We start from the raw sequence: 21,917 nt of genomic DNA on the forward strand, positions 1-21,917 counted from the left end.
GCTTCTTAGCTCAAGTAAATACATGAGACTAAATGGGCAGCTTCTGTCCGGAGGTGAGATGAGAAGGCAGAGCGGGTTAGGAGTTGGTTGAATGGACACTGGAAATCAGCGGTGGAAAGGAGGAGTGTGCTGTCACAGTATAGGGAGAGCAATTAGGGTCACATAACAATGTATGTATAGATTTTTGTATGAGAGACAGACTTGAATTGTAAACTTTCTCTTAAACTACAACAATAAGAAAAGAAAAGAAAAAAGTTAATTGACTGTTTAGATAAAAACAACATTATTGTATCATGGAGTTTTATAACATCAGTAAAGGTAAAATTCATGACAACAATAGCATAAAGTCTAGAAATGGAAGTATAGTATTTTAAGGTTCTTAAACTATTTTAGGTAGTGGTATAATAACATTTGAAGTTAAACTATAGGAAGTTAAAGAAGTATACTATAAACCCTAAAGCAACCACTAAAATAACAAAACAAAGAGTTATAGGTAATAAACCAACAAAGGCATAAAAAATTTGATTAATCCAAAAGAATCAGAAAAAAAGGGAATAGGGAACAAAGAGAAGATAGGACAAACAGAAAACAAATAGTAAGATGATACACTCAAATCTAATCAAATTAAATATAAATTGTTTAAACACCACAATTAAAAGTCATAGATTGTTAAACTGTATAAAAAGAAAGAACCAACAATAAATTCCACTTTAAATGTACTTAAAATTACACAAGAACTTCACTTTAAATGTAAAAACACAAATACGTTAACAGTAAAAGAATGGGAAAAGATGTACCACGTTAATAGTAATCAAAAGAAAGTTGTGGTGCTTATATAAATATCAGACAAAGTATACTTCAGAGCAAAAAACACTAGCAAGTATTTTGTTGTTAGGTGCTATTGAGTCGGTTCTGACTCATAGTGACCCTATGTACAACAGAAGGAAACATTGCTGGGTCCTGTGCCATCCTCACAATTGTTGCTATGCCTAAGCCTGTCATAGCAGCCACCGTGTCAATCCATCTCATTGATGGTCTTCCTCTCTTTCACTGACCCTCTACTTTACCAAGCATAATGTCCTTCTCCAGGGACTGGTCCCTCCTGATAACATGTGTAAGAACATGAGACAAAGTCTTGCCATCCTTGCTTCTAAGGAGCATTCTGGCTGCATTTCCTCCAAGATAGACTTTGTGTTCTGGCAGTACATGGTATATTCAATATTCTTCACCAACACCATAATTCAAACGCATCAATTCTTCTTTGGTCTTCCTTATTCATTGTCCAGCTTTGGCATGCATATGAGGTGATTGAAAATACCATAGGTTGGGTCAGGCGCACCTTAGTTCTCAAAGTGGCATCTTTGCTTTTTAACACTTTAAAGAGGTCATTTGCAGCAGATTTGCCCAGTGCAATGGGTCATTTGATTTCTTGACTGCTACTTCCATGAGCATTGATTGTGGATCCTAGTAGAATGAAATCATTGACAACTTCAATATTTTGTCCATTTGTCATGATGTTGCTTACTGGTCCAGTTGTGAGGATTTTTGTTTTCTTTATGTTGAGGTGTAATCCATACTGAAGGCTGTAGTCTTGATCTTCATTAGTAAGTGCTTCAAGTCCTCTTCCCTTTCAGCAAGCAAGGTTGTGTTATCTGCATATCATGGGTTGTTAATGAGTCTTCCTCCAATCCTGATGCCGAGTTCTTCTTCATATAGTCCAGCTTCTCAGATTATTTGCTCAACATACAGATTGAATAAATATGGTGAAAGGTTACAACCCTGACACACATCTTTCCTGATTTTAAACCACGCGGTATCCCCTTGTTCTGTTTGAATGACTGCCTTTTGGTCTATGTACAGGTTCCTCATGAGCACAATTCTGTGTTTGGCAATTCCCATTCTTTGCAATGTTATCCATAATTTGTTATGATCCACACAGTCGAATGCCTTTGCATAGTCAGTAAAACCCAATAAACATCTTTCTAATACTCTTTGATTTCAGCCATGATCCATATGACATCAGTAATGATATCCCTCATTCCACATCCTCTGGCGAATTTGAATTTCTGGCAGCTCCCTGTCAATGTACTGCTGCTACCATTTTTTAATTATCTTCAGCAAAATATTACTTGCTGGTGATATTAAACATATTGTTTCATAATTTCTGCATGCTGTTGGATCACCTGTCTTTGGAATGGGCACAAATATGGATCTCTTCCAGTAGGTTGTCCGGGTAGCTGTCTTCCAAATTTCTTGGCATAGATGAGTGAACATCCCAGTGCTGCATCTGTTTGTTGAAACATCTCAATTCATATTCCATCAATTCCTGGCCTTGTTTTTCGCCAAAGCCTTCAGTGCAGTTTGGACTTCTTTCTTCAATACCATTGTTTTTTTTTCATATGCTACCTCCTGAAATGGTTGAACGTCGACTAATTCTTTTTGGTAGAGTGACTCTGAGTATTCCTTCCATCTTTTTTTGATGCTTCCTGTGTCATTCAATATTTTGCCCATAGAATCTGTCAATATTGCAACTCAAGGCTTGAATTTTTTCTTCAGTTCTTTCAGCTTGAGAAATGCTGAGTGTGTTCTTCCCTTTTGGTTTTCTAACTCCAGATCTTTGCACATTTCATTATAATACTTTACTTTGTCTTCTCCAGTCACCCTTTGAAATCTTCCATTCAGCTCTTTTACTTCATCATTTCTTCCACTTGCTTTAGCTGCTCTCTGTTCAAGAGCAAGTTTCAGAGTTTCTTCTGACATCCACTTTGGTCTCTTCTTTCTGTCCTGTCTTTTTAATGACCTTTTGCTTTCTTCATATATGATGTCTTTGATGTCATCCGACAGCTTGTCTGGTCTTTGGTCATTGGTGTTCAATATGTCAAATTTATTCTCGATGACAGACTGGAGAAACCCCGACAGTATAACCACCCTTTTAGCTCAATGGTGAAGTCACTTCTGAAGTTCACCCTTCAGCTGGGGAATGGACAGCCTCATAAAACAAAACGGGACTAATGAGGCACAGCAGTCCAGGGACAAGGACTAGTAGGCAGGAGGGGACAAGAAAGCTGGTGATAGGGAACCCTAAGTTGAGAAGGGACAGTGTTGACATGCTGTGGGTTTGTTAACCATTGTCATAGGGCAATATGTGTACTAACTGTTTAATGAGAAACTATTTGTTCTGCAAACCTTCATCTAAGGTACCAAAAAAAAAAAAAAAAAGAATTATCTGTGTGAGATCAAATTGACAACGGCAACTCAAAAGTTTTGATGGGAAGCCTAGGGGGCAGTAAGTTGAAGATAATGGTGATGGAATAATTTGGAAAAGGATAGTGAGAATAGCAGCACAACTGGAAGAATGTAATTGATGTCACTGAATTGTAAATGTAGAAACTTTTGAAATGGTGTAACTTTGGCTATGTATATTTTCACCAAAAAAAAAAAAAAGGGTCCTCCAAGGTCGAGAGGGAGAGTGTTGATATGTTGTGGGGTTGTTAACCAATGTCATAAAACAATATGTGTACTGACTGTTTAATGAGAAACTATTTTTTTCTGTAAAGCTTCATCTAAAGTACAATAAAAATATATATATGTAAAAATTTATTCTTGAGTTGGTCTCTAAATTCAGGTGTAATGTACTCAAGATCATACTTTGGCCCTCATGGGTTTGTTTTAACTTTCATCAGCTTCAACTTGAACTTGCATATGAGCTGTTGACGGTCTGTTCCACAGTAAGCCCTTGGCCTTGTTCTGACTTAATATATGGAGCTTCTCCATCATCTCTTTCCACAGACGTAATCGATTTGATTCCTGTGTATTCTATCTGGTGAGGTCCACGTGTATAGCCACTGGTTATGTTATTAAAAAGACGTATTTGCAATGAATAAGTCATTGGTCTTGGAAAATTCTATCATGCGATCTCCAGCGTCGTTTTTATCACCAAGGCCGTATTTTCCAATAACCAATCCTTCTTTGTTTCCAACTTTCGCATTCCAATCACTAATAATTATTAATGCATCTTGACTGTGTGTTTGATCAATTTCAGACTGCAGAAGTTGGTAAAAATCTTTTATGTCTTCATCTTTGGCATTAGTGGTTGGTTCGTAAATTTGAATAATAGTCGTATTAACTGGTCTTCCTTGTAGGCACATGAATATTATCCTATCACTGACAGCATTGTATTTCAGGATAGATCTTGAAATGTTCTTTTTGACAATGAATACGATGCCGTTGCTCTTCAATTTGTCATTCCCAGCATAGTAGACCATATGATTGTCTGAGTCAAAATGGGCATGAAGAAGGTCATTTTATAATGATAAATGGGTAAGTTTATCAAGAAGATGTAACAATCCTAAATGTTTCTGTGCTTAATAATAGAACTTCAAAATACATGAAGCAAAAACTGAAGAACTACAAATCCACAATTATAGTCAGAGATTTCAATACTCCTCTCTCAATAATCAATAGAGCAAATAGGCAGAAAACCGGAAGGAATATAGAAGACTTGAACAACACCACTAACCAACTTGATTTAATTGACAGTATAGAACATTCTACCCAACAGTAGAATCCACATTCTTTTCAAGTAGACATGGAACATTACCAAGATAGATCACATTCTTGGCCATAGAACAAGTCTCAATAAATCCAAAAGCATTGAAATACAAAGTATGTTCTCTGACCACATGCTATTAAATTAGAAATCAAGAACAGAAATATCCCTAAAAAATTCCCAAATATTTGGAAACCAAATAACACAACTTTAATTTTACTATAATTTCAAAAGGAAGCTCCTCAGCTCTAATCTAGGTCACAGTTATATACTGAAAACTGACATAAAAGAAAGAAAAACTGTAAAAACTTGGTTTTCCAGTATAGACAAGATAATAATAACACAAGTGTTAAGCTTAGGGTTAAAGTAGTGCACTCCTTTGGGGCTAATGAAGAGCATATCAGCAGGGATCTGGTGTAGATCCATTTCCCTCATTCCCAGTTTCGCTGTCACTTGATTCCTCAGGGGTAGAGACTCTTGGAGAGGCTAGTAACTGCAAACACATTAATGGGTCTGCATGGGGCCAATTATTCCTATTTCCTCACCTGCCTCCCATATCCCCATCAATGATCACATCTTGCTCCCCAGTTGTGAGACAGGCTGAGCCTTTGGTTCTGGGCTACCCAGGGGAAAAGATGGCTCTGGAGCGTTTCCAGTTGTGATGAGCTCACAGGGAGAGGGGCTGCCTTACTACGTGAGAGGTTGAAGTCAGTAGAAGTCTCTGATCCCCAGACTCAGTCTATGGACACAATGGGTCTGGCTATGACTTCACTGTCCTTTTACTAAAGTCTTGTGTTCTGATCCCTAGAGCAACAGCTGTGTCATCCTATTATATGCTTTTCTGGAATTAAATGGTTTGTTCAAGAACATCTGAAGCAACTTTGAAAGAGAAAATTTCCTTGTGTTTGATCATCATCAGGTAGTACCCAGATTTCTGGAAATTAACTACTGACTTCTGGAGGAAGGAGAATGTCCAGGACAACCACCCTGCCCACACATTGATTTTCCAGGACACAGGGAATTCTAAGAAGTTAGGAAAGGTTATTTATGTGTGCCTGAGGAAGATCTGTCTGCTCCTGCAGGTACTCCATGATTTAATATTTCTCAGAGTGTGGATTAGAATCACCAGATTTTTTAATTCAGCTGCAGATCTATCACAACAAATGTTAGGGGGCTGGTACCTTGAATCTGCACTTATAACAAGCTTCTCTAGTGAACCTTGGGCATGTTAATGTTTAAGAACCACTGTTTGGGACCACTATTGCTCAAAGAACCTCACTAGCTTTCTTCCCCCTGGCTGCCTGCTTCCACTCTGTTATTGCAGGGAGGAAGGCGGAGAGTCAGGTATAAAGTCCTTTGCCTAGCCTTCCCTCATTTACAGACCCCAGGCGTCTGCTCTCACCCCTAGGCATGCCAATCCTTATTCTATTTCCATCTGATAAAACCAACCTTAAGTTTCCTACCCTGGAGCCTTGGTTACGTAGTGTTTAAGAGCTCAGCTGCTAACCAAAATGTCAGCAGTTCAAGTCCACCAACCACTCCTGGAAACCCTATAGGGCAGTTTTACTCTGTCCTATAGGGTTGCTGTGTGTTCGACTTGATGGCAATGGGTTTGTTTTTTTTGATTAAGCTTCCTTCCCACTTTTCATTCACAGATACCAACTGCAACCAATAGAAATAGTGGTTATTCCAATATCCCTGGAAAAACTATAAGCAATGCCAATTTCTCCACAATCCCTTCCTTTACTAACTCTCTATATCCTGAAGAATTCTGAATTTAGTGCAGGTTGGAGAAGAGCAATGAGAGAGGAAAGAGAAGAAAAGAAAGAAAGAAAGAGTGGATTTAAAGCAAGTAAGAAATCTGGAGGCCTTGATTCACTGTATCACCCCTACCACTTACCCTGTCCCACCCCACTCTCCACCCCCAGGGTAGGCTCCCTGCCTCATCTACACTATTCTGAGCAGTGGCTGCCTCCTATCTCTCTCTACTTTTGCCCATTCTTTTAATCAGAGAGGTACTTGCAGACCCATTACCAAAACTGAAACAGTATATTGAGGAAGATTTGAAGCAGGGTCTCAAGAAGTTCCACTCCATTCTCTACTTCCTTGAAGTTCCTGTAAGTTATTTCCATCCTGGGCTCTTTACAGTCTTTTTTTTTTTTTTAAGTCCCTGTAATTTGCTGTGGAGCTGTGTTGGCTTTTGACAGAAACAGTGTCATTGACATTTGCAACCCAAATCTAGAATTGCCCACATTCCTGTAATGGATTTATCATAAACTAGTAAGTTTTGGGTTGAGAATGGCTTAATTCAAGCATAAGAAGGATATAAGCAAAAATTAGAGGGCTCTTCATTGCCTTCGCACTGCTTGTGAATGTGCAAAGCACACTCTCTCTTCCAGCACCCAGGCAAGGCCAATATTGAGATTGATTCTATCTATGAAGGAATTGACTTCTATACCTCCATTACCCGTGCCTGATTTGAAGAATTGAATCCTGACTTGTTCAGTGGCACCCTGGGCCCTGTGGAGAAAGCCCTTAGGGATGCCAAGCTAGACAACTCACAGATCCATGATGTTGTCCTTGTGGGTGGTTCTCCTCATATTCCTAAGATTCAGAAACTTCTCTAGGATTTCTTCAATGGAAAAGAATTGAACAAGAGCATCAACCCCGATGAGGCTGTTGCTTATGGTACAGCTGTCTAGGCAGCCATCTTACCTGGACCCAAATCTGAAAATGTTCAAGATTTGTTGCTCTTGGATGTCACTCCTCTTTCCCTTGGTATTGAAACTGCTGGTGGAGTCATGACTGTCCTCATCAAGTGCAACCATTCCTGCCAAGCAGACTCAGACCTTCACAACCTACTCTGATACCCAGCCTGGTACTCTCATTCAGGTTTATGAAGGTGAACGTGCCATGATCTAGGATAACAACCCGCTCGGCAAGTTTGAATTCACTGGCATACCTACTGCACCCCGTGGTTTTCCATGCTGTAGATAAGAGTACTGGAGACTACCATCACTAATGACAAGCACTGCTTGAGTAAAGAAGACATTGAACTTATGGCCAGGAAGCTGAGAAGTACAAAGTTGAAGATGAGAAACAGAGGGACAAGGTGTCCTCTAAGAATTCTCTTGACTCCTATGCATTTAACATGAAAGCAACATTTGGAGATGAAAAACTTCAAGGTAAGATCAATGATGAGGACAAATAGAAGATGCTGGCCAACTGTAATGAAATTATCAACTGGCTTGATAAGAATCAAACGGCAGAGAAGGAAGAATTTGAACACTAGCAGAAAGAGCTGGAGAAAGTCTGCAACCCCATCATTACCAAGCTGTACCAGAGTGCCAGAGGCATGCCTGGAAGGTTGCCTGGGGGCTTCGCTGGTGGTGGAGCTCCTCCATCTGGTGGTGCCTCTTATGGACCCACCCTTGAAGAAGTTGATTAAGCCAGTCTCTGAGCATAGATACCTTAGCATTGTTCCAGAGTGAAAAACCGAAGGGCCCAAATTTGTAGCACATTCTGTGGCAGTTTTAAAAGTTACACTGCTAAACTAAATTTCTAGGTATTCTCAATAGTTGAATATGGAATGTGCATAGGGAAAGGAAGTCAACACTGCACTTTATTAGCACCGTATTGTAAGTGGAAAATGCAATGTCTTAAAACTGTATTTAAAATTGGAAAAAAAAAAGGTGGCTTAATGTTACATCTCAGTGACATGAAATAAATCACAGAATTGTGCTCCATGTTCTCTAACTCAGTTACCAATGCTTTGTGTTCAAATTTGCACTCTTGTATTTCCAGCATCTCTGTATTATTAGGGCATGTTACCTCTGGGCATAACTAAGTTTTTTTCTTTTCACCAGTCTCAGTGTTCTATCAACTGTAATGCCTTCATTACTTACTTGACAGTTAATTTTAGTTATCTGTATGCCAAGTAGGAGCTCTGGTGGTGCAGTGGTTAAAGGGCTCGGCTGCTAACCGAAAGGCCTGCAGTATGAACCCACCAGCAGCTCCATGGCAGAAAGGTGTGTCAGTCTGCTTCCATAAAGATTACAGCCTTGGAAGCCCTGTGGGGCAGTTCTACCCTGTCCTATGGGGTCACTATGAGTCGGAATCGACTCGATGGCAGTGGGTGGTGGGTATGCCCAGTATCTTCTCCTACTCTGGTAGTTTGCTGATTCTGAAAACTTTGCCAATGGGATAAACTAGAACTGTTCCCTGCTCTAGACAGCTCTTTCTTCTCCTGAATCCTGTCAACATATTTCACAGCTGTGTTAATCATTGACTCTCTTCAGGGCAGGAGGTGGTGGCTCAATTTTGCCCTTTTCCATTCTACTCCTATCACGTCTGCTGGCTTCAAATTCTTCACAATTGAAGGATCTCACCAAAGAGCACAGGGTGATTAACCAACTCCAGAACTCAGAGGTAGTTTGGGAACGTGGGTGGCAGAACAGCCAATGGAGCAGAGAGGACAGTGTGGTGCTTCGGTGATGCATCCAAGGCCTTGTTTGCTCTACGAATGCAAAAGGCATTTTTGCAAAGACTTACTCTTGGGGCAGGGCTGTTCCTTTCCTGCTGGGCTCAGTAGTCCCTGAGTCCAGGATGATTCTGTTCACTGGAAATGACTGGCATCTTCATGAACAATGAGTGACACTTTGCCCTTGGCTGAAGCTCCCAAGCGCAAGGCCTCAGTTGGCACCCTTGTCATCTTTAGAGCCTACAGCTGTGCCTGGCTAGTGCCAAGTTCACAGGGGCAGTTTTATAGCTAAGCCAATGAACCATCTTCAAATCATCTCTTAGGATCCTCTGAGGGCATGGTCAGTCACTCTTGCTTAGCATGTGTTTGTCTGTATTGTTTGATGGTAGGTTGCTTTCTATATTTTATTGCTCTTGTTTTCATTTAATTTATGCTTTTATTTATGTACATTTAGTTATGTGTTTGGTTATGTGTTAGGTCCCCGAATGGTGCAAAGAGTTTCAGTCAACTATTAACTGAAAGCATGGCAGTTCAAATCTACCCAGCAACACCACAGAAAGGCCTGGCAATCTACTTCCAGAAGAAAGGCCTGGCAATCTATTTCCAGAAGAAAGACTTGGCAATCTACTTCCATAAGATTACAGCCATCGAAAACCCTGTTGAGTACAGTTCAACTCTGACATACATGAGGTGGCCATGAGTCAGAATCGACCCTACTGCAACAGGTTTTCTTAGTTCTTGTATGTCCGTCTGCTCAATGACAATAATCATAACTAACAGTCTTTCAGCTTTGCTGAAATGCTTTACATGAATTAATTTGATTTTTGTGATAATTCTTTGAAATAGATACTAAAACCAAAAGTCAAACCCGTTGCCATCAAGTCGACTTCCAACTCATAGCGACCCTATAGAACAGAGTAGAACTGCACCATAGGGTTTCCAAGGAGTGACTGGTGGATTCAGACTGCCAGCCTTTTGGTTGGCAGCCAAGCTCTTAACCACTACACCACCAGGGCTCCAAGAAACATACAAGAAAAATGGAAACTCAAAGAAGTTAAGTAACATTCCCAAGGTTACACAACTAGTTAATGATGAGGTCCAGCCTTTGAACATTGGCAGTCTGACGCCAGAGCCTGTACACTTAAACACAAAATATATTGTCTCTAGAATATAAATCTCCCTTAGGTCAGGCACTCTTGAATTCCTGAGAGGGAGAACACAGAGCGAAGCATATACAAGACTGTCAATAAATATTTGGCGAGGGACTGTTAAATTATTCAGAATTTTTAAAGATCCCTGAGAGACCAAATTGTGTATATTTCTTTTACATTTTTCCACTGCTGTTCAAGTAATGCTTACTAACTAACCAGTCAACTAGAGAAGACCCTCTATATGACAGAGTTCTATCCACAAAGCCAAATTTCCTGAGTGAGCCCAATCTTCAGAAGGCTGTCCTTAGGGCAGAACTAAACCCAGTCAAAGCCTTCAGATATTCAACTTTACTTCCGGTGGTCTCTTCTTTCCACACTCCAGAGCGTTGGAGAAATATGGATGGGGCAAACATGAGTCAAGGGGTTGAGTTTGAGCTCTTGGGTCTCACCAGTGACCCCCAGCTCCAGATGCTGCTCTTCATGGTGTTCCTGGGCATGTATGTCATCACTTTGTTGGGGAATCTGGTCATGTTCCTCCTGATCCACATGAGTGCATCCCTGCACACACCCATGTACTCCCTCCTAAAGAGCCTTTCCTGCTTGGATTTCTGCTACTCCTCCACGGTTGTCCCCCAGACCCTGGTGAACTTCTTGGCCAAGAGGAAGGTGATCTCCTATCTCGGCTGCGTGGCTCAGATGTTCTTCTATGCAGGCTTTGCCACCAGTGAGTGCTACCTCATTGCTGCCATGGCCTATGACCGCTACGCTGCTATTTGTAACCCCCTGCTCTACTCAATCACCATGTCTCCTGAGGTCTGTACCTCTTTGATTTTTGGCTCCTACAGTGCAGGATTTCTCAATTCTCTTATTCACACAAGCTGTATCTTCAGCCTAAAGTTCTGTGGTGCTCACATAGTCACTCACTTCTTCTGTGATGGACCTCCTATCCTGTCCCTCTCTTGCATGGACACCTCCCTGTGTGAGATCCTGCTCATCATTTTTGCTGGTTTCAACCTTTTGAGCTGCATGCTCACCATCTTTGTCTCCTACCTCTTCATCCTTATCACCATCCTGAGGATGAACTCAGCCCAGGGCAGGTTCAAGGCATTTTCCACCTGTGCCTCCCACCTCACTGCTGTCTGCCTCTTCTTTGGCACAACACTTTTTATGTACCTGCGCCCCAGGTCTAGCTACTCCCTGACTCAAGACCGCATAGTTGCTGTGATGTACACAGTAGTGATCCCAGTGCTGAACCCCCTGATCTACTCTTTGAGAAATAAGGATGTAAACAAAGCTTTAAGAAAGATTTGGGGCAGGAAAACAATGGGATGAAGATCTTCTCAACTCGTTACCATGTGGCTCTAGAAAGTAAAGGAAACGCAGTGCTAGCCTGGGCACATTCCTGTGAAGAGTGAGCCTGGCCTCTGGTCTGCAGGTGCTTCTGCATCTAACTGCTGCACGAAGAAGTGATGATGTCAGAGACCCAAAAGAAGTCAGAAAGGAGAATCTCTCATTGCACAATTGGGCTCAGTGGTACAATTCAGTTATGCCTTTGTTCAACAGCTTCATTCATATTTCCAAGCTTGTGAATATTTAATTACTATAAACTGACATTTATATTCTTCATAATAAATTTATCCCCTTAACTAGCTTAAGACATTAACTGCTTGGGAAACCTTTCCCATTCTTTACAAACTCCTGTTTGTAAAAACTGACTCTGTCTTAAAAAAAATTTTTTTTCGGTTGCTCAGTTATTTAAATGATGTTGTAACAACAACTTCAAAATCTCACATGATGTTTTATTGCCTTTTTTCCCCCGGTCAAATAGTCACTTGGCCACTTTCAAACTGAATAAACAGGCAAGTTACTTAACTTTTTTGTCTCAGATGTCTTATCCTTTAGTTGGAGTTCACGAGCTTGGTGTGAATATTAAGCATTTGATTTGAGATTGCATGTAAACATCCAGCACATAATAGGCTCTCAGTAAGTTCCTTCCTCTTTCCTTTTTCCTTCATACCAGTCCCTAAGTTCTCACAATGTGGAGGTGGTTGTGGTGGGAGGCATGTATTCTGCCTTTCTATGAGGCTAGTCTCTGTTAATGTTCTTCTGTTTATGGTAAATTTACTAGTCATATAGAGATAGCTCAATCAAGTGTCATATTCCTGACCTCACTGCACCCCTTTATTCATTCTACCCCAGGAGAGTGGCTTATCTCATTGATAAATCTGTGGAGAGTAAACTGGCCATGTGTCTTAGTTATCAAGAAATACCACAAGTGGATGGCTTCAACAAATAGAAGTTTATTCTCTCATAGTCTAGTAGGCTATAAATCTGAATTCAGAGCATCACCTCCAGGGGAAGGCTTTGTCTCTCTGTCGGCTCTGGAGGAAGGTCCTCGTCATCAAACTTCCCCTGGTCTGGAGATTCTCAGTGTAGGGACCCCAGGTCCAAAGGATACACTCTGCTCTTGGCACTACATTCTTGGTGGTATGAGGTCCTTCTGTCTCTCTGCTCACTTCTTTCTTTTATATCTCAAAAGAGATGGACTCAAGACACAACCTAATCTTGTAGATTGAGTCCTGCCTCATTAACATAACTGCCTCTAATTCTGCCTCCTTAACATCATAGAGGTAGGATTTACAACACATAGGAAAATCACATCAGATGACAAAATGGTGGACAATTACAGCATACTTGGAATCATGGCCTAGCCAAGTTGACACACATTTCTGGGGGACACAATTCAATCCGTAACACTATGCCTGGCTTAACCCCTTTTGAACCTGCCTGCAGAAAGCAGTACTTTCACTTTGTTTTTCCAGGGATAGGCCCCTTACAAGAGGAGGGCCTGCCCTCGCCCAGTGCAGCTATGACTGTGTCAGCAAGTTGCCCTCATTCAGGAGTTTAGTATTATAAAGTCCACTTTCCCCACAGGGACAATCCATGTGCTCTAGTTTAACTTTGAACAGTAATACAATTGATATTTCATCCTCAGCTGTTTATATTTTATCCTTTCTCTAAATTGGTTCAGAATTAGGAGGGGAAGAATAGTGCTATATGTTGACACCCCCATCCACAAAAATCCCAACATGGAACATGTCCTGAATTTCAATGGAAATTTCGCCTCTTATTGTAAAATTTACTAATAATTAATGGTTATCATGTTTAAGCATAGTGATTTTATTTCTGTGCTAATTAGAGATTCTATTCAAGGCAGTGTAGTATAGCTGACATCATATTTGTAAAGTATAGGGTCAGCGAAAATTAGGAAAACTTCCAATGAGATGGATTGACACAATAGCCACAACAATGGGCTCAAACATGCCATTGGTTAAGAAGATGACACGGGACAGGGCAATGTTTCTTTCTGTTATGCATAAGATCGCCATGAGTTGAAGCTGACTGGACTGCAACTAACAAGTGTAGCTGATAAGAGCCACACTTGATTCAAATTCTATCTCTGTCATTTCCTATATGTGTAACATTATTTAACCTCTCTGAGACTCAGTTTCCTCTTTTGTAAAATAGGAATAATAACAATTGTAGCAATACAATCATTGCTATGAGAATTAAATAAGTTAATGCAAACAAAGCACTTAGTCCAATGCCTGGCACATAGCAAGCACTTAATAAATGCTACCTGTTATTAGAAATGGCTACTTACTTTGTCTTCTCCCTGAATTATCAAAGTAACATAGTCATTGTAGAAAAGTTGGAAAATACATAAAAATATAGGGAAGAAAACAAACATCACTCATAAACCCATCACCCAGAGAAGCATTATTTTGGGGTACATCCTTTCAACATTTTTCACACCTTATATATTTATATGTAAAAGTATATTTCTACCTAATTATCCATTCTGGAGTTTTTTTGTTTTTTTTTAGATTTGTTGAGGTATAATTTATATACAATAAAATTTACCTTTTATATATACAGTTCAATGGATTTTGCATATAGCCATGTGTCTTAGTCATCTAGTGCTGCCATAACAGAAATACCACAAGTGGATGGTTTTAATGAAGAGAAGTTTATTTCCTTACAGTAAAGTAGGCTAAAAGTCCAAATTCAGGGTGTCAGCTCCAGGGGAAGGCTTTCTCCTTCTCGGCCTTCTCATCAGTGTTCCCCTGGACTAGGAGCTTCTTGGCGCAGGGACCCCTGTACAAAGGACGCGCTTTGCTCCCAGCACTGCTTTCTTGATAGTATGAGGTCCCCCAATCTCACTGCTCACTTCTGTCTTTTATATCTCAAGACACTGCCTCAGGACACAATCCAGTCTTGTAGATCACATCCTGCCTTACTAACACAACTGTCACCCATCCTCCCTCATTAACATCATAAAGGTAGGTTTACAACATACAGGAAAATCACACAGTACCAGGAATCAGGGCCCAGCCAAACTGATACACACATTTTTTGGGGGACATAGTTCAAACCATGACACCATGTAACCACCACCACAAGCAAGATAAAGAATATTTCCATCACCCCAAAAAGTTCTCTCGTTTCTATTTCCAGTCAGTCCTTTTTCCCCCGCCCAGTCCCTGGCAATTACTGATTTATGTCATCATTTTACCTTTTCTTGAATGTTGTTTAAATGGAATCATACAGTATATAGCTTTTTGTGTCACTCAGCGTTATGTTTTTGATATTCATCCATGTTGCTGAGTCTATCGGTAGTTTGCTCCTTTTTTTAAAATTTTATTGTTGTGCTCTAAGTGAAAGTTTACAATTCAAGTTAGTCTCTCATTCAAAAATTTATACATACATTGTTATGTGACTCTAATTGCTCTCCCTAAACTGTGACAGCACACTCCTCCTTTCCACCCCGGATTTTGTGTCCATTCAACCAGCTCCTAACCCTCTCTGCCTTCTCATCTCACCTCCGGACAGGAGCTGCCCTTTCAGTCTCATGTATCTACTTGAGCTAAGAAGCACACTCTTCATGAGTATCATTTTATGTCCCGTAGTACAGTCTAATCTTTGTCTGAAGAGTTGGCTTCAGGAATGGTTTTAGTTCTGGGTTGCAGAGAGTCTGGGGGCCATGGTTTCTGGGGTTCCTCCAGTCTCAGTCAGACCACTAAGTCTGGTCTTTTTACTAGAATTTGAGTTCTGCATCCCACTTTTCTCTTGCTCTGTCGGGGACTCTCTGTTGTGGTCCTTGTCAGAGCGGTCATTGGTGGTAGCCAGGCACCATCTAGCTCTTCTGGTCTCAGGCTGATGAAGTTTCTGGTTTATGTGGCCCTTTCTGTCTCTTAGGCTACTACTTTCCTTGTGTCTTTGGTGTTCTTCATTCTCCTTTACTCCAGGTGGGTTGGGATCAATTGATGGATCTTAGATGGCCGCTCACTAGCTTTTAAGAACCCAGATGAGAAATGGCTACTTACTTTTATCAAATGCTTTTTCAGCAACTCTTGATATACTTATGCAGTTTTCCTCCTTTATTTTGTTCCTGTGGTGAATTGAATTGAACACATAGATTTCCTAGTGTTAAACCATCCTTGTTTCCTGGAATCCTATTTGGTCATAAAACAATTTTCTTTTAATAGACTATTGGATTTGATTTACAAAGATTTTATTCAGACTCTTGGCATCTATGTTCAAAGATAAAGTTGGTCGTTTGTGTTTTTGTATTATTTTTATTATGTTTTAGTATTAAGGGTAAGACAGTTTTATAAAAGGTATTGGAGTTCCTTTCTTCCATTCCTACATTGTAGAATAATTTAAATAAGATAGGAATAGCTATTCTTTAAATATTATATATATTCATCTATAAAGCCATCTGATCCTTTTTAAAATGAAGATCTTAAACTACTTTTCCAATTTTTATATGATTATTGCTTTTATTTTTGTTTTTCCTGCCTATTTGAGTAAATTTTGATAATTTCTATTTGCTCGTAATTCCCTTCTTCTAGATTTTCAAGTTTATTGGCCATGGAGTTGCGCATAATATTCTCTTATAATTTTTGTACCTTTTATTTAAGTGAAAACCATCCACAGTCGCCCCTATAGTTCATTGCAGATAGTTCATTCCATTCTTAGGACAATTTAAAAATATATCTTTTTTTGTAAAATGAGAGAAATGGAATGAATGGTCTGTGATGCAGTGGTTAAGAGCTCGGCTGCCAACCAAAAAATCAGCAGTTTGAATCCACAAGCTGCTCCCTGGAAACCCTATGCGGCAGTTCTGCTCTGTCTATAGGGTCGCTCTGAGTCAGAATTGACATGGTGGCAATGGGTCTGGTTTATGGGTAAAGGTCTTATGTCATCTATAACATTCTACAAGAAGAATATTTGAAGACAGGCAATGTTGAATAATGATTAACACATGTTCTGAAGAGCTAGACTGCCTGGGTTTCAATCACAGCTCTGCCACTCACTAGCTTTGTAACCTTGATATCTTTATGATATTGAGTCTTTCTATCCATAAACATGATATATTCCTGCATTTATTTAGGCTTTCTTTTAATATCTTCTGTTAAAATTTTATAATTTTATTAATAAGTTTTGTATATTGATGTACTTTTTCTTGTATGTCTATGTACCTTATTAAGGAGCCCTAGTGGTGCAGTGTTTAAGCTCTAGGCTGCTAACTGAAAGTTTGGGGTTAGAACCCACCCAGCAGCTATGAGGGAGAAAAGACATGGGCTCCCATGAAGATTAAAAACCAAAATCCATTGCCGTAGAGTTGAGTCCCACTCACAGCTACCCTATAGGACAGAGTAGAACTGCTTCATAGGCTTTCCAAGGCTGTAAATGTTTACAGAAGCAGACTGCCACATCTTTCTCCCACTGAGCAGCTGATGGGTTTGAACCTCCGAACTTTGAATTGGCACCCGAGCCTAGGAAACCCTATGGGGCATTTTTACTTTGTTATATAGGGTCACTATGAGTCGGAATTGACTCTCTGGCACACAACAACAACATGTACCTTATTAAGGTCCCTGGGTGGTGCAAACAGTTTGTGCTCAACTACCAACCTAAAGGTTGGTGGTTTGAACCCACCCAGTGGTGCTGCAGAAGAAAGGCCTGGTGATCTGCTACCACAAAGATTATAGCCAAGTAAACCCTATGGAGCAGTTCTACTCTGTGACACATGAGGTTGGGTTTGATTTTTTGATTTATTTACCTTATTAATATTATGTTTTAAAGTAACATTACTTAGATGTTTATGGCTTATATATAGAAATGAATTGTCTTTTACCATCCTTCAGTCCCCAAATAAACTGTCTTTTATATACTGTATTGATTTTTTTTGTCCAAAAACATTGCTAAATTTTCTTTGTTTATTATTTATTTATTTATAGTGCTTTAGGTGAAAGTTTACAGATCAAGTTAATTTCTCATACAAAAATTTATACTCATATTGTTTTGTGACATTAGTTGCAATCCCCACAATGTGACAGCACACTTCTCTTTTCCACCCTGGGTTCCCTGTGTCCATTTAGACCAGTTCCTGTCCTTTCCTGCCTTCACATACTGCTTTTGGACAGAAGCTGCCCGTTTGGTCTTGTGTATCTGATTGAACTAAGAAGCACACTACTCACGTGTATTATTTTTTGTTTTATAAACCTGTCTAATCTTTGTCCGAAGAATGGCCTTCGGGAATGGTTTCAGTTCTGGGTTAAGAGTGCGTCTGAGGGCCATAGCTTTGGGGGTTCCTCCAGTCTCTATCAGACCATTAAGACTGGTCTTTTTATGTGAATTTGAGTTTTATTCTACATTTTTCTCCTGCTCTGTCTGGGACTCTCTATTGTGTTCCCTGTCAGGGCAGTCATTGGTGGTAGCTGGGCACCACCTAGTTCTTCTGGTCTCAGGCTGGTAGAGTCTCTGGTTCATGTGGTCCTTTAGTCCTTTGGGCTAATATTTTCCATGTGTCTTTGGTTTTCTTCATTCTCCTTTGCTCCAAGTGGGATGGGACGAGTTGATGTGTCTTAGACGGCTGCTCCCAAGCTTTTAAGACCCCAGATGCCACTCACCAAAGTGGAATGTAGAACACTTTCTTAATAAACTTTGTTATGCCAATTGACCTAGATGCCCCTTGAAACTATGGTCCCCAGGCCCCAGCCACAGCTTTGTCCCTCAAAGTGTTTGGATGTGTCCAGGAAACTTCTTAGCTTTTGGTTTAGTCCAGTTGTGCCGACTTCCCCTGTATTGTGTGTTGTCCTTCCCTTCACCAAAGTTGATTCTACTCTGCTATTTAGTGATTTCTCCTCCCCCGCCCTCGTAACTAAATTGTCTTTATTAATTTCAAATTTTATCTGTAGATTGGGGCAGGCGGCTTCAATGTAGAGAATCAGATAATCCGTTATTTTCTTCCTGCTTCACTGCATTGGTTAGGAACTCCAGCACAATATTGAATAGAAACGGTGATGAAGATACTTCTGTCCTGCTCCTGGTTTAAAAGGAATGCTTTTTAAGAATTTTACTGTTAAGTCTGATGTTTAATCTAGGTTTTTTTGTAGATAAACTACATCAAGTTAAGGATAGTAATTTTTAGTCCTAGTTTGCTCAAGTATATTTTTGAAATCATAATCTTTGTTTTGTCATCAATTTTGTTATTCTTCTTTTTTAAGACTGAACTTTCCTCAATTCTACTTAACCTGCATCCTGTAAGTTTTGAAATATAGTATTTTCAGTATCATTAAGTTCCATATATTGCCTAATTTTTAATCTATTCTTTAACCTGTAAGTGGATTTTTAAAAATTTCCTAATATCTGGGATTTTTATAGTTTTTTTTTTGTTGTTGGTTTTTAACTTCATTGAATGTTGGTGAGAGAATTGATATACATATGGTATCAATTCTTTGAAATTTGTTCAAGCTTATTTCATGGTCTAAAATATAGTCAACTTTCATAAAATGAAAAGAATATGTATTCTTAGTATTAGGTGCAGAGCTTTATATATGCCCATTCAAACAAACTTGTAGCTATTCATATCTTCTGGGCCTTTACATTGTTAATACTTGAGCTAACAGTGTGAGACTTGTGTTAAAATCTAATACCATCCAATTTTGCTCTACATATTTGAAACTACATTAATAGGGGCATACAGGTTTATAATTTTTATGTCTTCCTGGTAAATTGAAACATTTATCATTATATAGAACTTCTCTTTATTTCTATTACTGCTTTTGGCTTTAAAGTCTATTTTGTCTGCAATTAGTACAGCTACATCAGTTTTCTTTCGGTTACCATATCTTTTTTTCCCCATCGTTTCACTTTCAACTTTTCTAAATCATTACTTTTCAGCCTTTCTCTTTTTTTAATGTAAGCTTTTAGTTACACACTTGAAAATAAAATATCATTGGATTTTTAAATCAAAAGCTAATGTTTTTCTTTTAACTGAGAAATTTGGTCTGTTTACATTACTGCAGTTATGACTATACTTAAGTTTATTTCCACCAACTCATTTTGTTCTTTATATTTGTCAAGCTTTCTCATTATTTCTATCCTTTTTCCTCAATTATTGCCTTCTTTTGGATTGATTGAGCTCTTTCTCATTAATTCTCTATTATTTTGGAAGCTCTGTATTGTATGCTCATCCTTTCAGTGGTTATCCCAGATATTTTAGCATGGATACTTAGAATTTTAATCAATATCTTTACTCTTCTCCTAAACATTGCAAGAACTTCATAATGCTTTAATTCCAATTCCTACCATCCCAGTTCCTGTGCTATGTAGGTTAAACACATTAGTTTTAACTTGTGGTTTTTTGCTTTTTTTTTTTTAATCACACAAAGGCACCAGCAGAGGCCAATAAAAAAGTAAAAGCAGAAATTGCAGGAGACATGTTAGCTCTGAAGATGGCTTTTACCTAGAAAGTATCTTGATGCTGAAATCTTGCATGTCTGAAAATGTATTTATTCTGTCTTCATATCTGATTGATAGTTTGACAGGTTTATTTCTCTTAGAACTTTGATGGCATTTCTCCATTTTTTTTAAAAAAATGTAAAGTGTTGCTGATGAAAAATGTGATGTTAGGATAAATTTTCATTCTTTTCTAGGTGAACTGTTTAATTTTTCTTCTGAAAATATTTATGATCTTCTCTTTTATCATAGACAGAGTAGAAAGTACTTATCCTGTGTATTTGCTATCCCCTATCTAAATTAACATAACATGTTCCTGTTCCTTGAAAATTAAAAAAAAACAAAGAAACAATAATTTATATTCTCAATAGGACTGCACAGAAAGCCTCTCAAAGGGAATGAAAGGATTGTGGAATTGTCTGTGGGATCAGGGTCATGGAGAACGTCTATTATCCTAGGATGGAGGTAATTAAAAACCTTGTAACTTTTCACTAGGCTCTTGCCTGTGATCTCTTGAGATACAGATATAGTCCTCCCAGAGAAGCCTCTAGAGGGTCTTACTCATTGCTACTGCTTCATTGGAGCAATTTCAAAGTGTTAAAGGATGCAAGAGAAGCACAATTAATTAGTTGTTTCTCACAGTATTAGGCAACCTACAGAAGGAAAGGGACAACCTACAGGCCTTCATTTCCCTCTTGAAATAGACACCAGGAAGACAAAAGCCCACCACCTGTCAGTTTGTCAGAGTGTGGTGGCTTAAGTGTTACTATGATGCTGGAAAATATACCACCAGTATTTCAAATACCAGCAGGGTCACCCATAGTGGATAGATAGGTTTCAGCAAAGCTTCCAGACTAAGACAGACTAAGAAGAAGGGCCTGGTGACCTACTTCTGAAAATTAACCAATGAAAAAGAATATTGTTCAATATAGTACTGGAAGATTCTAGATGATTTCTACTTTTAGTGCATAGATGGAATTATGTCCCCCAAAAAATGTGTATCAACTTGGCTAGGCCATGATGCTCAGTATTGTGTGATTGTCCACCATTTTCTCATCTGATGTGATTTTCCTATGTGTTGTAAATCCTATCTCTATGATGTTCATGAGGTGGGATTAGTGGCAATTATGTAATGAGGCAGGACTCAGTCTACAAGATTAGGTTGTGTCTTAAGTCAATATCTTTTGAGATATAAAAGAGAGAAATGAGCATAGAGATGTGAGAACCTCATACCACCAGGAAAGAAGAGCAGGAGTGCACGTCCTTTGGACCCAGAGTTCCTGCACTGAAAATCTTCTAGACCAGGGGAAGATTGATGTCAAGGGCTTTCCCCTAGAGCCAACAAGAGAGAGAAAGCCTTCCCCTGAAGCTGGCACCCTGAATTTGGACTTCAAGCCTCCTAGACTGTGAGAGAATAAACTTCTGTTTGTTAAAGCCATCCACTTGTATTTCTGTTATAGCAGCACTACATAACTAAGTGCATTTGATCAGAATTTTAAAAATATTTTTATTGATTTTTTTTGTCACTTAATGGATGGTCAATTTTTATAATTGTTTTATAAATGTTCTAACTGCACTTGGAAAAAAAGGTAAATTCTTTATTATTAGAGAGAAAAGTTTGATATATATCCCTAAGCTCCCTATTGACCATGTTGCTTAGATGTTCAAAAGCCATACTATTTTGTAGCCAATTTATGTGTCTTAGGTTGAGAGTAGTGCATTAAAATCTACTTTTACAGTGTTTCTATTCGTTTCTCCTTGCATTTCCTGAACTTAGTCTTTTATGAATGTTGGTGCTGTGTTATTTGGTACATAGATATTTATAACTGTTATATCTTCATTGTGAATGTTGGCTATTAGCATTGTAAAGTGACTTTTCTTCTGTTTTAATGCTTTTTGGCTTAAGTTTTAGCTTGTAAATTTAAGA

General features: G+C 39.1%; 1 protein-coding gene and 1 pseudogene across 1 annotated transcript; both read left to right on the plus strand.

Annotated features, from left to right (window-relative positions):
• LOC101342143 (heat shock cognate 71 kDa protein pseudogene) overlaps nucleotides 1-7,997 on the plus strand; it is a 34,382-nt pseudogene extending 26,385 nt beyond the window's left edge.
• Nucleotides 7,998-10,421: 2,424 nt separating this feature from the next.
• Nucleotides 10,422-11,512, plus strand: LOC101342386 (olfactory receptor 5AU1). The gene is given in 2 exon segments (XM_012559587.1): nucleotides 10,422-10,493; nucleotides 10,496-11,512. Coding segments are annotated over 2 exon segments (1,089 nt in total).
• Nucleotides 11,513-21,917: the final 10,405 nt, after the last annotated feature.

This window comes from Trichechus manatus, unplaced genomic scaffold (genome assembly GCF_000243295.1).
Source record: "Trichechus manatus latirostris isolate Lorelei unplaced genomic scaffold, TriManLat1.0 scaffold00273, whole genome shotgun sequence".
In the NCBI taxonomy this organism is placed as follows: Eukaryota; Metazoa; Chordata; class Mammalia; order Sirenia; family Trichechidae; genus Trichechus; species Trichechus manatus.